A 14826-nucleotide genomic window follows, 5' to 3' on the forward strand; every position below is an offset into this window, starting at 1 on the left:
AGCAACAGCAACAAAAACAAAGAAGGCGCCGCAGAATTTTTTTTTTGTTTTCACGCCCCTTGCTTCTTTGAGTCACTCGTCAACCGACAGGTCTCTGATTCGCTCCCCTGCTTGAAATTATGGTAAACTACATCTGATGTTATTGATGGGGGAAAGTGGCGGGACGGCAGCGCTGTTCTACCGCTCAGCGGGATTAGGGCGTGTCCACGGGCTGAATCAATGTGTTTTCAGCAAAAACGAGCGAAACCGAGAACTCGCGCCCTGCCACCCGGCACGCACGCAAACAACTCCTCCGTCTCGCCACAATATCACTAAGCCATATGGCATGTATTTGCTATCGAAGCAATGGGCGGTTGTCGCAGCGTCAGCGAACTTTTTCGTCATGTTTAGAACCAGCTCAAAAAAAACGAAAAAAAAAAAGAAAAAAAAAAAAAAAGACCCCCAACAACATGTCCTCAATGCTATGCAAGCCAGATGCCTCATGCTTGTCTCATCCGCAGGAACAAGAGTTGGTGAGGACTACGATGACACAGAGTGCATTGTCAGGCCGAGAAACTCACAAGCGAACAAGACCGAAAGAGAAGCAAAGCGAACAAGAAAAAAAATATCGAATGATTTTGCTGACCTGAGTTTTTGTTTTGTTTTTTGTTTTTGTTTTTTTTTTTTTTTTTTTTTGTTTTTTTCGCTTAATGACTTTGTTGTGTTTGTGTTTTTTCGAATGACTCACGTCATCTCATTTGCAACTCGCAGAAAGGCTAAGAGAAATGTAATCCCCTTTTCGAACAAATTCAAAAGAAGCGGACATGTCCTCGATCGTTGAAATATTTCTATTTTGTCAAACCATACATTGACCATTGTACAACAAGAACACACCGAAACGAACGAAAAGCATGCTAACCGACATTTTTTAGGAAACCGACAAACAAAAACAAAAATGAAAAAACAATGGGAAAAAAAAAACGAAAAATGAAATGTACAGACCCAAACAGCAATAAAAACATAAAAATGCATTAACGCTGTGCTGTGGATGTTGCCAAGTGACGATTTCCAAGTGTCATGAGATCCTGCTTGAGCCTTTCGACTTCTCGGATGAGACGCTTGTTTTCACTGCGCAGCATGTTGTCCGTCTTGGGGGCGGGTTGAACTGTGGTCGTGCCGACTTCCAAGTCGGATTCGTTGTTGCTGTGATGACTGGTGCTGTTGTTGTGACCCGTGCTGCGATGCCTGTCAATCATCTCGACTTGCTTGTCCATTGTCTGCTGCTTCGGGGCCGAGTGAGTGTGCGTGTACGACTCGCGAGTTTCGGCAATGCCGCCATTCCGAACAAGGGACACCTTGGGCACAAAGATGAGCAAAACGACAGCCGACACGGTGAAAATGACATAGATGGACTCGAGGACATAGGCAATGTCACGGTCCTTGATGGCGGTTTGCAGGATGATTTGGAGCACGACTGCCACAAACACAAAGTTGTAAACGGCGACCACAATGTACTTGGACTCGTTGAATGCCGTTGGCGTGTGTCGAACCTTGATTGCGAGGTACAGACCCCAGATCAGGAACATCAGCTCGACAATCAGGATGGCCGAGTCAAACCAGTTGGATGAGCACCTGGGGACGAGCTGCTGCGTGACGAAAACGCCTTGATTGGTTTGGTCGGACGTGATATCCACTCGAACTTCCGAGATGGGTCGCGAAATGCCAGTCCAGATCGCCAGGTAGAGTGCAAACATGAGGACGATGCGGAACATGTAATGGAAGAGCACCGTGTCCTTCATGCGGATGCGCTTGATTGCATCGTTGTTGAAAATACGGTCAATGCTGCAACATGAGGTCGAAGTCAGAGAAGTCGAAAAAAGGGGGAGGGGCAAAAAGCAAAAGCACGCAACGTGAGGAACAGGAAAAGTCCGCGACAAAGAAAGAAAACAACCAACCTAGAAGAAGAAAAAAAAGGCCAATGAAGTTGAACCAAAACAAAACATACCGATACGTCTTCAAGAAGAGAGCCCCAAAGACAAAGCAGAAGCCGAGATGGCGAACCCAAGGCATGGCAGCGCAAAGCGCGTCGGTCGGAGTTGGCGCCGCGAGGAAAATCCAGACATACGAAAGCAACGCGCCGAACAGAATCAGAGCGAGGAATGTCGGTGACGATGCGACAATGATGCGAGACGACCAGTTGCGCATCAGGAACAGCAAAAAGCCAAATGCAATCAAAATGAAGATCGCGGCGAGCACGACAAAGAAGTAGCGAGCACCATCCGAATCGGCATATGCAGCTAAAATAATAAATCATCGACGCAAACAAACAAACGGAGACCAAAGCAGCAGAGTGAGCGTTGATGAAAAATGAAAAAACACACACACCACCACCACCACCAAGGACATCAACGCGCCGCACAACCGTACTTTGGGTATTCACGGTCGGACAGGCAAAGTTGATTTCAACTTGCACGGCAGGAGCGTACGGAGTTGCAGTTGCGCGGGAAGCATTGTCGCTCACGGTAAAGGCAAACTGTGTCGAGACGCAGCCTTGGTCTGCCTGAGAATAAAACACGGTCAGGGAGCGAGCAGACTGCGGGCTGGCAACAAGCACGGTGCCGGCGGTGATGGTCGTGGTGGACGTAGAGTTGACGTTAAAGGTCGTGTCGGACAAGTTGTGTGTGACAAACAGGGTTCCGACGGAAGGCACCGTGTTGAACTTGAAGTGCAAAACGTCGGACGAGTCCGGGTCGTACACGGGAAGCGGGATGGCAAGCACACTTCCAACCGTCGCATCAAAGTTGGTGGGTGTGAGCACAGGAGCATCGCTCGTGCCAACGACGTTGAGCGTCAGCACCTGATCAGCAGTCTGGCGGTCAAGGGACGGCAGACAGTCCGAAGCGGCAAAGGACAGCTGATCGACGCCATCAAAGTCGGCATCAGGAACAAAGATCAGGCGACCAAGCGGATCGTTGACGACACCCGCGCGAACGAGCGGCACGCCAGTCATGGAGAGGGCGTCGATTTCATTCCATCCAGGAATCAGGTGCGTTGCAATCTCTACGCGGTAGACATCAGCCGTCCATGCGGGCTGACAAGCTTGCGGCTGGAAGACGACATACGAGCCCGCCATGTAATTGCCGAGGTTGTCATAGAGCTCGGTGCGCGCAGGCGCCTCCCACACTGGAATCCAGGTATTGGTGGGCTCGTGGCGCGCGGAAATCTACCAATTCCAAAACAAATGTCGGGTCGATTGTGAGACATTTTGTTGTTGTTGTTGTTGTTTTCAGCAGGTCAAATTCAGTACACACCTTTGTCGTAGCACCAGGCCAATAGTTTTCGTAAACAGCAAAGCTGTGGGGTACGAGTGACTCGCCCATGCGAACTTCGACATACTCGTTGCCTTGGTTGGCGGGACAGGTAAAGTTGAATGGGTTGGACACAGTGTTGAAGGAGTTGACCAAGCAAGGTCTGTTTTTCACCGCGTTGTAGTCTCCAGTGGTGGAAGGACACCAAGCCGTAGCAGTATCACCGTAGCCACCGTTCGGAACCTATTGTGCATTGGCGTGGAGGAGCAACAAGATGAACACAACAGGCGTTCAACCGACAATGGACAAAAACAAAAGGGAAAGATCAAATGCTTACGCCAGGATTGTAGGCTGAAGGACCACCGACCAGCGCCAGAACACCATAGGTGGAGCCGAGATACTGTGTGCTGAACTTGAGGCTGGTATCGCCGGTGACACCAAGCACAGTCACGCCAGGCTGGTGCGCCACCTGCTCAACCCACGTTTTCGCGGGCTCTTGCTCTGAAACCCAGTATTTGTACGAGTCGAGAAGCGGTCCACGGGAGTAGGCGCCGCCACCATTGTCAACGTACTGGTACAGCTTGCCATTTGTCGGCAGGGAGGTGACGACAATGCCAACAATGAGGCTCTCAGAGTCGACATCCGTCGACGACAAGCGAATGATTTGCTCCTACCAGCCAAGGAAAAATAAAGTAACGTGAGCAAAAAAAACAAAACGCAAGACACGGCTCCAAGAATCAACGATCGAATTAGCCAGTGCGCCTACAGTGTCTTCCTCGATGAATTCGGTGCCGAAATTGGGGAAGGACGGAACGAGAGCGCCAGGATTGTCCGCCCACAGAGGTGCAGCCGACAGCGAGCCTGAAAGGAAGAGGAGAGCGACCGAGCAAGAGGGAAAGCAACCACAAAGTGAGGCTGTGAAAGCCGACAAACAAAAGCCTGTGGTGGGCTCGACGTACCGTTGCCGAAAAAAGCGGTAGACGAGCAGCCAAAGTATGAGTTGCCAAAGCACAAAGCAGTCATGCCGATACCAGCGTCCAGAGGCCATGCGGCAACGAGATTGGGTCGACGCGTGCTAGAAACCTTCTCTAGCAGGAAGAAATCGGCTGTCATGCGCGACGAAGTGTTCCAAAGGGCGATCTGTCGACGTCAAAGGAAGGCACGCATACAAAGAATCAAAAATTGGGTCAGACAAACGCAACGGCAGAAAACAGGAAAAAAACAAACAGAAGAGTGCAAAAAGCCTTCTCACTTCGTCAAGGCTGCCGACAAAATACTGGCCAATGCTGATGCCACTGGTTGCCACAGAAGACAGAGTTGAGCCCAATACGGCGGTGCCGACCAGATTACCGTTGAGATAGAGATTGGCGGACGAGCCAGTGAGCGACAGTGCCACATGCGACCAAACGTTCAGCGGGACGGTGCCAACCGTCTGCACTGCCACCACCGATCCAAGATGCCGCAGTGCCAAAAGCGAGCCGCTCACAATCTCGAACGAGAAGCTAGAGGAGCTGGTGCTGGCCAGAGCAGGGCCCATCAAAATGTACGGCTGGCCAGTGGGGGCGGTGGTCATTGAAATCCACATTTCCATGGTAAAGCCGCCAGTCCAGGACACCACAGAGTTCATGCCAATGTCCCGGACGGTCATGTACTCGACGCCCGTATAAGTCACCATGAACGGGTTTGGAACGGCCTTCGGGAGATCGGCCACGACTGAAATGCTGATGCGAACAGTAGCGGAAGAGTTGGACCAAGCACCATTCATGTCAGCCACGTCGTAAGTGAAGAAGTCAAAGTCGGTCGAGTAGCTGTTGAGCGGAGCGGAGTAGAGGACACCGCCGGCCTCAGTGGGAAGGACGAACGGCACGGACGTGATGCGCGACCCTCGCTGCAGATTGTTGTTGAGCGTGTAGAGGAAGCCGTGTGCGGGAAGCTGGGTAATGCGCGACGTGCTGGTAAGATCGCCATCAACGTCGGTGCCTGTGAGTCCGACACGAAGCACAGACAAGTCTTCGGCACCCGAAATGGTCTGGGTGATGGGCGTGGGAGCATGGTTGACGGACACGTTCACATAGCCGGTCGCCGTGTTGTCGGCGTCCGTGACAGTGTACGAGAAGGCGCAGCCCGAGAAGCCGGCGGAGGACTTGGCATAAATGGTGGACGAAGCAACAGCGGCGCCAGAGGTGGCAATCAGGTTGGTGCAAGCTGCATCGCGATAGAGCAGGAGGTTGGGGCAGGCGCCTCCGTAGCTGCCAACGGCCAGAGTGAAGGAGCCGAGGGTGGAGTGTGCTCCGAGGGTGATTGGCTTGGCAATGGTCGGGGAGACTCGGACGCGAACTGGGCCCGACCCGACCACTGGAGCGGTGGAATCTGCCCACAGGGGAGTGCGCGAGGTGGCATCGTCGCCGTCGCAACCGCTGGCAGCACTCGTAGAGAATCCACCGAGTTTGACGGGATGGTAGGGAGCGCTGTATCCTCCAGGGATGGCAACATCGTTGTAGGCAAGAGGCCCGCTGCCTTCGTCGAACGACCAGGCACCCCAAAGGTCGGGGGTGGCCATTGCGTCCAGGTGCAAGTTCTTGTTATCGGCGAGCTGAGCAGGGGTACGCGCCACCTTCCACACGCGGAGCTCGTCAATCATGCCAACGAAAGCCTGCGTCGAGTCAAATCCGCCATAGTACGCGTCCTGGTCTTGACCCAGGACAAACGCAACAGTGCTGGGAAGCGGAATACTCGCGCGCGCCGCCGACACGTTGTTGTACAGGACGTTGCCGTCGTAGGTCAAGATTGTGCGACCGTCCGCGACGTTGAATGAGAGGCCTAAGAGAGTTGGGAACAAAGGAAGAAGCAAAGAAAACGCGAAAATGTTCAAGTGGGTGAGTTTCATAGAACTGTGACAGTGTTTTTTGGTGTTTTTTTGTTCCTCCTTTACCCCAGTGGTGCCAGTTGCCATTGTAATCTGCCGCAGGGCCAGTGATCGGGCCGACGGCGTCCGGGATGGAGAGGAATGGATTAATGTACAGCCGAAAGTCGGTCAGGAAGCGCGACCAAGTGACGACATTATCGTCCTGTGACGATGCGACTGAGATGACGCACTGTTGCTGGCCTTCGACCTTGAAGTCGTTGCGGTAACGCACCCTGCCGGATTGAAGGGGAAAAAGAGAGAAAAAGAGAAAAAAAAAAAAAAAAGAGGGGAAAAAAACCAAAATGGAAACCAAAGCCAAAATTGAGCCAAAATTTGAGTTTTCGATCTAAAACCACAAGAATGAAAAGGGGGAAAATAGCAACAACAGAAAAAAGCTGTCAAACAGGACAATTTTGGTGTGACTTGAACGAGATGAAGGAACAGGGATGATGAGATGAAGGGAAAAAGAGATGAAGGGAAAAAGAGATATGTGTGAGGTGATGACTTTTCGGATCTGGACGCGAACGCCCACATCTGTCAGGACATGTGGCCCCTTTTTTGGATCCAGCAATTTGGAGGCCACACAAGTTCATCCAATCAAATGACATTTTGGACAATTTCGAATCCTGCCATTCGCCACACGGCCCGAAGCCCGAAGCCCGATGAATGAATGAATGAATGGTGTGGTGTGGTGTGGGGTTTTTGTTCAAATTAGACGCACAGACACAGACACGGCTCTCTCGCACTTTGTGTCCTCGCTTTCTCTCAAAATCGCTGGTCTCGCTTTTCCTTTTCCTTTTTTCCCACTGATTTTTGTCGATGCATTTCATTTCCGAGACCGAGCAACCGTTTCGTTTCGAAAAGCGAGAATCGAGAACAAAACAAAAAAACAAAAACAAAAAGCGAATAATTCGAATTGATTAGCAACCAATTTTTTTTTCTCGGTTTTTTTTTAAGGGGTTTTTTTTTTTGTGATTTTTCAACTTTTTGGTTCTTTCTGTCTTTTGGTTTTTTTGGATGCTTTGAAAAAACCACCACAACAAAGACAGCCAACAAAAACAACCACAGACACTGATCGTGCAGATGAGACCGACCCCTCTGCTCACACATTTCGCTGCGGAATGCTCTACATGCGGTGGGTGGCAGGACAATTAACCACTCAATACGAATTGGTGTGGCATTGCGAACAAAATTGAGATCCACGCCCTGTGACACACTCTCGCTCTCCATACCACCAACCGCGTGCGTATGCGTGTGTGCGTGTGTATGTGTGCGTGTGGTCGATGGTTGCATTGTCCAACGACCCCCCTCTTCTGCGCGCCTGTGAGGACGGGATGGAGTTGTGGGGGAGGGTGAATTGTTTTTTTGATTTTTTTTGATTTTTTTGATTTTGTTGTGACGTTTTGTGGGACTTTTTTTTTTTTTTTTTTTTTTTTTTTTGTCCTTGTTGTTCGTACCAGAATTCAATGGTGACGGCGGTCGTCGGGAAGTTGTCCACAAACTTGTCGACGCCGATCGAGTTGTAGTTGAGCGAGCTCGAGTGGTAGAGGCAGCTGCCTGCACCGCCGGCCGTGGTGGCGGCCTGCACAGTCGAGGATGCGGAGGCGAGAACAAGTAGCACGCCAACGATGATGACACGCAGCTGCAGTGGCGCGGTGCCATGACGCCCGAGTTGATGCTGCATCCCAGCAGTCATGATTGCTGGTGGGTTGCAAAAAAAAAAGGAACAGAGGAATGAGAGACTGAGAGAGAGTCAGTGAATCAAGATCCCAACCAAAAAAAAAAAAGGAAAAAGGAAGAATGAGGTGAGGTTTGTGGACACGATCCCTTTTTGTTTTGTTCAAATACTAATAGGCAATTGCTATTATTGCTATGACGTTGGGCTTGAGCGTTGTTGTTTTTTCGTTTTGCACAGGAAAAATCCAATGGCTGTTGGCACCGCTCCTTGGCAACCCGGTTCACCTCGCTCTCGCTCTCTCTCGCTCTCTCTCTCCAGTCCGCGGACTGGCACCCAACAGAGCAGCGAGAGTGGGACCCCCCGTTGCACAGAGGGACAAGTGCTGGCGTATGAGGATGGTTGTTTGTTGTGGTGCCGAAAAAAAAAAGGGTTTGGTCAATTTGGTTGTTTTTCAAAAACACGCCATTGTCGCAAACAGACCCAGCCCCTTTTCGGAAGCCGCTAATAGCCACTCCGGTTCGCTCCGGGCCTATCGCACCGAACCCAGTTTCAGGGCGTGGTGAATGTGCGAAAGGAGTGCATCGTGTCCAATCCATGGAAAGCCGGACACGTACACAACAAAAAACAAAAGCCACCCCTCCTCCCTCCATAGATCGACCTGCCGAACGAACGAGGCCTCGTCATTGCATCAAAAGCACCAAAGGTATTGTCAATATCATGACCGTTGGGGCGTCGTCCATGGAAGCCCATGCAGCAGAATAAATTCCATTGCAAACCGCGCTTTCCCCGCTTTCCTGTTGTCTCTCTCCATTCACCCCTTCCCCTGTAAAATCAACCCCATTCCAAAATCAACAAACATTGTTCCTGTTCTTGAGTGTTTGAAACACAAAGTGCTGTAGACACGCGGCGGACAGTCTCTTTGTTTTTTTTTTTTTTTTTGTTGCTGTTCGAGACTGGACCATGAGCGATCGGGTGCGCGTCTTGGTTCTGGGCGACTCTGGGGTCGGCAAGACCTCGCTTGTGAGCCTGATATGTCGCAACGAGGTCCTGCGATCGCCGTCGTGGACTGTCGGATGCTCCATCGACGTCAAGCTGCACGAATGCAACGGACGGACGTTCTGCATTGAGTTTTGGGACGTTGGCGGGGCTGCCAAGTACGAGCGCACCCGGCAGCTGCTCTACGACCCCGCCAACGACATTGCGGGCATTGTGCTCGTCTACGATCTCAGCAACAACAAGTCCTACACAAACCTGCGCCGGTGGCTCTCAGAGTTCCTCGCGGGTGCAAGCGCGGCTGTCCTGTCATCGCCGCAGCCCCACTCGTCGCAGTCAACCGCATCCGCGAGTCAGAGTCAGACGGCATCCTCGAGCTTTGGATTCTCGTTGTCCCCGTCCGGTGGGATTACGCGCGGGCTGCCCGACGATGATGGGCAGCCGAATTCGTCCTCGTCCTCGTCCTCGTCGTCGTCGTCGTCGTCGTCGTCGTCGGGGTTCTCTGTCAAGAGCCTCGTGCGGTCCATGTCCGGACTCGATCTCGATGCCGAAAGACTCGCTGGAGAATTCAAAATCCCGATTAGCATTGTCGGGACCAAGAGCGATCAGATCACTGGCGAACACGCAAAGCCCGCCAAATCATCCGGCACCTTCAATCCGTCCAGCGGAATGGCGGGGCGTAGCGCCAAGCGAAGATGCAGCTTGGCAGATGAGCTCGGTGCTGAGGCCGTGATTGAGGTGGTACGTGGTTTTTGGGAGGCATTGTTGCTGCAAAACAAAAAACGGGAAGCTGGTGGTTGTGTTCTCACGTCTCGTCTTGAACTCGATGCTTGCTGCAGAGCTGCCTCGAGCCATGTTTCACAACCGGATCGGCGAATGCTCAAATGTTCAAGGCCTTCTTTGATCGTATTGTGGCCCCACGCGCCGGATCCGTCGTACGAGACACTCGTCGCCGTTTCATTCCGGCTGCGTTGTCAGGGTAGGGCTTTTTTTTTCTTTTTTTGGCTCCACCAACAAGTCAGAGTGATTGTTCGACTGAATTTCCCGACCCTGCTTTGCCTTGCTTTGAAACCTCAACGACAGAATGGACGTGAAATCAAGATAGTTCCCGCTTGCGTTTTTGTATCGTTTCCATATTGTTTTTTGTTTCATTTTTTTATTTTCACTGAACATTTTTGCATCATTAAATGGGTCTTCGCTACTCACACAGCTCCTCTTTAGCAAATCACGCACTGCTTGTCGTGGTGCTTGCCGTGTGCTTGAGTGGTCGTGGGAACGGCGGGCGGCGGAGGGACAAAGTCGTAGACAATCGCGCGTCGTCGAAGCTGCATGGCCGCGTTGACCACCAGCACTCCGTCCATCTCGATGGTGCCAGCGTCGTCGTGGACGTGGCCCGATTGGAACACAAACGGCCGCACGCGCTCAAAGAGAGCCAGGCGCAGATTCTTGTCACCCCAGTGTGCAAATCGAGGGTGCTTCTTGTTGCAAACACTGCAGACGTTAAAGTTGGACTTGGCAGAATTGGTGTGGGCCAAATCTAGAATGTTGAATGCAGGCTGGTGCGTCACCACAATGTCCACTGGCTTGGGATTGTTCGCGCGCGATGGGATGCGGTCCCAAGCGGCTGCACGTTCTTGGGCATTCGCGCCGTAGCCCATGCCGACGCAGTGGTTCCATGCCGAGCCGTAAATGCGGATGCCTTCGATTTCGACGCTGCAGTCGTGGAGATAATGAGTGCCAGACTCCTGCAGTCGCTTCTGAATGTACTTGGTATCGTAGCGGTGGAAGCACGTCTCATGGTTGCCAGCGACAAAGACCTTGTGGCGGTGCGGCACTGCCGAGAAGAACTCGTTCAGCTCCTTCAATGCTTGATCCATGTTCTCGTAGGCGACATGATCGAAAAAGTCTCCCGCGTGAATCAGAATGTCGCCGTCTGGAATACTGCCGCCGTTAAAAAAATCAAAGTGCTCGCCGTGCGTGTCGGAGATGCAAACAACGCGCAGCGGCGGTCGTGGTGGTTCGACGTCTGCATTGGAGTGATATTGCTTTCCAATTTCTGCTTCTGCGGGCGGCGGATTGGCGGCAGATTCTGCTGCTGGTGGCGGCAGATTAGCGGCAGAAGCTGCACTCAGATACCCAACTAAGGGAATTCGACGACGCTTCTTCTTGCTTGGATCTGCAGCGTCATCGTCGTCATCCTGATTGTCCGTCCAATCGTCATTCTGTGCCATATTTAGTTCCGTAATATCATCGTGAGTGAACGGGAAGCGCGAAGGTGAGACGTGCAGAAACTGAGGTCAGCTAAAATCGCCGACAACGGTGTGTGTCGTCATGTCAGGATCACTCACCAAGCGACGCTCCCGCAGCACGTCCCGCAGTGCAGCCCCCGACGTCACAGTGGCGCTGGTCAGAGGAAGGTTCTTTGGTGGCGCTGGCGGCGGCGGTGGCGGTGGTGGTGCTGAAGATGCTTGTGCTGCGGTCTCCATTGTGTCGTCACTGGTGACGTCTTTGGTTAAGGTTGCTTCACTCATGCGAAACGGCTAGGACTTTGAACTATGAGGGATAAAATAGACTGGTGAATGGATGAATGATTTTGGCCTTCTTATAGTTCAAAAAAATCATCTACAGTAGTATTTGATTGTCAACTCAAACTAACAACAACAGCAACAACAACAGAAAATAAAATAACACTGTACAACTCGAAACTGAGCGAAGATCTGAAAATCTTCAACAAGAACGCCTACACACATCTAGCAACAAAACTGTACAATCACCAACCCTCAATGCTCGCCAGAGTTGTCGGTCGTCGTAACGAGGGCCGGCTTCTGTTCTGCCGCATGAAGCATGGCTGCCTTGACGCACTTTGGCGAACAAAGCTCGAGCAAGAACCAGTCTGAACTCGTTGATCGACGGACTCCGTTATATCGGGTGAGAGGTGGACTCGCTTTGACGGCAGCGCGCAAATTGAGCGGTGGAAGAAAGCGATGCCCGCACTGGTCGCAGCGATGGGCGCCAGCCAGGCATAGCACGACCTCTGAGGGCAACTGCATCGACATGAGGTCGTTCGTCGATTCGGACAAGACCATCGAGGACGGTGCAGCTGGAATTTCGGTGGCAGCGTGAGATACTAGCAACGTGTCAGTCGCCGTTTGCGAGACTCGCGCGTCGGCATGTTGCTGCGGCTGCTGCTGCTGCTGCTGCTGCTGCTGCTGGGTGGTGCGCGGCGTCAACCTTGCCCGTGCAAGCTCGAGAGCGCTACACAAGTCGTGATGCAGGACAACGCGCGCCGTCAGTTCAAAAAGGCTTGGCACTGGCATGGAAAGCGCAGGAGCAATGAACGGACGGTCTGTCAATTGAAAGACACACAAAGGTAAGTGAATATTGGTGAGGCTATCATCCCCCCCCTCCCCATTCACTGCACACAAAAAGAGGGTCAACGTGACTCCTCATACCTCCGCCGAGAAGGTCAAATATTTGTGCAAGCTTATCAGTCAGCTGGGGCAGGTGGGCAAACAGCTCTTTGATGCGGAAGAGACTATCCAGCAGGTTGGGGATGGCAAGAACTCGCTGCACATTGACAGCTGAACGTGATACGCAGACGAGAGCAGTGGACGGAGAAAACAATGAAGAGTCAGAGACGAGCATGTCAAACAAAAAACAAACCCAGTAAACGGTCACTCACGAATTCCAACAAGCATGTTGATGAAGAACGAGCAAACGTTGAAGGCGACATCTGTGTTTTGAGGATTGGCGAGGACGATACCGAGCGCCAGCGGCACCACAGAGCTTGCGCCGACAACTTCGCGATTGCCCTCTACTCCACAAATACGCAATCCAATGAGTCCAAGACAAGTAACATTCGTGTGCACCTTCCTTGCAAAGCGCTCGTACCCAAGTAGGACAGATTTCGACAGATACCGAGGGCATAGCCTTGAATTTGAGAATCTCGAGGGAAGTCGCGCATGACAGTTGTGACAAGTTCCAGCGCTCCCAACGCAATGAGACGCGTTGAGCAAGGGTCTGCAAGTTCAAGTCAGGCCTCGAGAATAAGGACGAGGGTTTTTCACAATGTCGTCGCTTGACAAAAGCTCCAAAGAAAGTTGAAAAAAAAAACGAAACAAACAACAAACAAACACAAACCTGCGCAAGCTAGATTTTGGAGCGCGCCACAGCCCCAGCGCAATACTTCCGGATCGTTGTTGAATCTCCGCATGGCAGCGAATATTAGAGGAATGGCACCGGTGCGCTCCAGATGGACCCGGTTGTCGGCTGTTTGGGACAAAGCGAAATGCGAGTCAACCAAAACGCTCGCGCACACCCCTTTCACCTCTCCCGCAAACACGAACAATGACACGAACAATGCCACGTACCAACGAGCCAGGTCGCGTTCTGGATAGCCATGCAGCCGGCAGCTTGCACGAGCGAGTTGGATGCATGCGTGCGCATCGCTTGAACGACCAGATTGATTCCGCCGCAGTCCATCAAAAGCCGCTGATTGTCCGCTGTTTGTTGCGTTGGAGGCGGGGGGGGGGGAAAGTTCAACCCACAGCGTTTCATGAGACCACATGTCAGTCGTGCCAAATGCAGCAACAGAAAAACAAAATAAACACAAAAACAAAATTGGGCCAACAAAGCCAAAAAGCGCAAAATAGAATCCATCACGTTCGATGTGTCCTCGTTCTTCTTTTACCATGTTGGAAGGTGAGCGACCGGAAAGTCATGCAGGCAAAGCGCTGGATGTCCGCTTCGTGAGGGTACCGCTTCATCAACTCGATGGCCAGCTCGATGGCGCCATGCGATGTGGCAATAACAATGTTCTTGGCTGCCGTTCAGAGAATTGAATGGAACGGTGAGTGAATTGAAAAATTTGGGACCGCAAACAAACAAAACCCAGCCAGAGCAGCAGAGCAACTGCGACGCCAACCACCGACGTAAAGCCTCATCGGTGGGGAGGACACATGGTCGTTGACTTACTGTGGCCTTTCGTCACGTATCGCAGCGTCGCAAGGCACAGGCTGGCCGTCCTACTGTCGGTGTTTGGCTCGCCCGCAATCGCAATGATGCGCTCCACGGCGCCCAGCGTGCCCGCATCCGATCGCCGTTGTATGCTGCTGGTTGAATCTGCAGTAGTAGAGAGAGAGAGAGAGTGTGTGTGTGTGTGTGTGTGTGTCAAGGACGACGCAAACAGGTGAGTCGTGGGGGGAAAAGAACAAAAAAAAAAAAGCCGGGTGTCATGGGAAATAATTTGGTTGGTCATCAAACAACGACGTCGTCTCCTGGTTGTGTGCGCTGGCGCAATCCCACCCAGTGATTGACTCTCTCTCTCTCTCGATGCTGCATCAGCGCACTGCTTGTGATGGAAATGGAACGAGATTGGTTCCCTTGGCTTTGGCGGCGGGCTGCGATCACTCGACCGCGGGAGATTCTGCGAACGGCAAAATCTCGCCCAGCCACCCGTCGTCCCCGCGTCTCCCCACGCAGAACAGATGAGGTGGAATCAGCAACGTACCATTTTCAGTCATCTGCAGCAGGAGTTCGAGAAGCGTGCTTGTCCCTGGTCCAACAGGCTCTTGCTTGAGCCGGCGAATGACTTCCCCAATCTCGAGCATTTTCGCGGGGCTTTTTTTTTTTTTTCTTGGTTTGACTCGATTCAAAGGACGGTTTGCGAGATGACGGTCAAAAATGAAAACTGAGGTACAAAATAAATTTGTATGAATGGTAGAAGGGTTTTAGTTTGACGGAAAGGACCATACAAGGGCAAAACACAGCTCAAAAGCACCAAAATGACGTCCGGTTGGACTTGTCATCGTCGTTTTGTGGTCAACAGCTCAGAAAGAATCCAGCCCGTGTGATCCAGAGTCTCACTCGATATGCACTTGATGTTTTTTCAATGAGTGGGGAGGTGCAGCGGGCTGTTTTGTGGGATATTTTGGTTTGAACAAAGAAGCGCGGCAGCAAGTCAT

The 14826-nt window shown here is 51.9% G+C and overlaps 4 protein-coding genes across 4 annotated transcripts; 1 reads left to right on the forward strand and 3 right to left on the reverse strand.

Annotated features, from left to right (window-relative positions):
• Positions 1–843: 843 nt before the first annotated feature.
• CAOG_05078 (hypothetical protein) lies at positions 844–7976 on the reverse strand. Its single transcript, XM_004346713.2, has 10 exons — positions 7650–7976; positions 6220–6425; positions 4540–6107; positions 4247–4427; positions 4054–4148; positions 3625–3957; positions 3291–3530; positions 2407–3202; positions 1985–2276; positions 844–1821 (listed from the first exon to the last, which is right to left on the reverse strand). The coding sequence occupies exons 1-10, from the start codon at positions 7886–7888 to the stop codon at positions 1011–1013; spliced, it is 4761 nt and encodes a 1586-aa protein (XP_004346763.2). The 5' UTR covers positions 7889–7976; the 3' UTR covers positions 844–1010.
• A 289-nt stretch (positions 7977–8265) lies between these two features.
• CAOG_05079 (rab-like protein 3) lies at positions 8266–10062 on the forward strand (the record flags this gene model as incomplete). Its single annotated transcript, XM_004346714.2, has 4 exons — positions 8266–8271; positions 8882–9604; positions 9703–9842; positions 9947–10062. The coding sequence occupies 4 exons, from the start codon at positions 8266–8268 to the stop codon at positions 9966–9968; spliced, it is 891 nt and encodes a 296-aa protein (XP_004346764.2). The 3' UTR covers positions 9969–10062.
• Positions 9977–11430, reverse strand: CAOG_05080 (hypothetical protein). The gene is made up of 2 exons (XM_004346715.2): positions 11212–11430; positions 9977–11085 (listed from the first exon to the last, which is right to left on the reverse strand). Exons 1-2 carry the CDS (start codon positions 11392–11394, stop codon positions 10081–10083), a joined length of 1188 nt encoding a protein of 395 aa, XP_004346765.2. The 5' UTR covers positions 11395–11430; the 3' UTR covers positions 9977–10080.
• A 55-nt stretch (positions 11431–11485) lies between these two features.
• On the reverse strand, positions 11486–14539 carry CAOG_05081 (hypothetical protein). Its single transcript, XM_004346716.2, has 9 exons — positions 14373–14539; positions 13838–13984; positions 13554–13685; positions 13234–13365; positions 13004–13132; positions 12755–12883; positions 12546–12677; positions 12316–12444; positions 11486–12209 (listed from the first exon to the last, which is right to left on the reverse strand). Exons 1-9 carry the CDS (start codon positions 14470–14472, stop codon positions 11644–11646), a joined length of 1596 nt encoding a protein of 531 aa, XP_004346766.1. The 5' UTR covers positions 14473–14539; the 3' UTR covers positions 11486–11643.
• Between the last annotated feature and the right edge of the window lie 287 nt (positions 14540–14826).

This window comes from Capsaspora owczarzaki, assembly GCF_000151315.2.
Source record: "Capsaspora owczarzaki ATCC 30864 unplaced genomic scaffold supercont2.8, whole genome shotgun sequence".
Lineage (NCBI taxonomy): Eukaryota > Filasterea > Ministeriida > Capsasporidae > Capsaspora > Capsaspora owczarzaki.

Coding starts and splice junctions, on each gene's coding strand:
- CAOG_05078 (XM_004346713.2), bottom strand. CDS start 7,888: ATGACTGCTGGGATGCAGCATCAACTCGGGCGTCATGGCACCGCGCCA. Junction 6,108..6,219: donor TGGCAACTGGCACCACTGGG/GTAAAGGAGGAA, acceptor CAACTCTCTTAG/GCCTCTCATTCAACGTCGCG. Junction 3,203..3,290: donor GGCCTGGTGCTACGACAAAG/GTGTGTACTGAA, acceptor TGGAATTGGTAG/ATTTCCGCGCGCCACGAGCC.
- CAOG_05080 (XM_004346715.2), bottom strand. CDS start 11,394: ATGAGTGAAGCAACCTTAACCAAAGACGTCACCAGTGACGACACAATG. Junction 11,086..11,211: donor TGCTGCGGGAGCGTCGCTTG/GTGAGTGATCCT, acceptor AATATGGCACAG/AATGACGATTGGACGGACAA.
- CAOG_05081 (XM_004346716.2), bottom strand. CDS start 14,472: ATGCTCGAGATTGGGGAAGTCATTCGCCGGCTCAAGCAAGAGCCTGTT. Junction 13,366..13,553: donor GTCGCTCACCTTCCAACATG/GTAAAAGAAGAA, acceptor CGCAACAAACAG/CGGACAATCAGCGGCTTTTG. Junction 12,445..12,545: donor CAACATGCTTGTTGGAATTC/GTGAGTGACCGT, acceptor TATCACGTTCAG/CTGTCAATGTGCAGCGAGTT.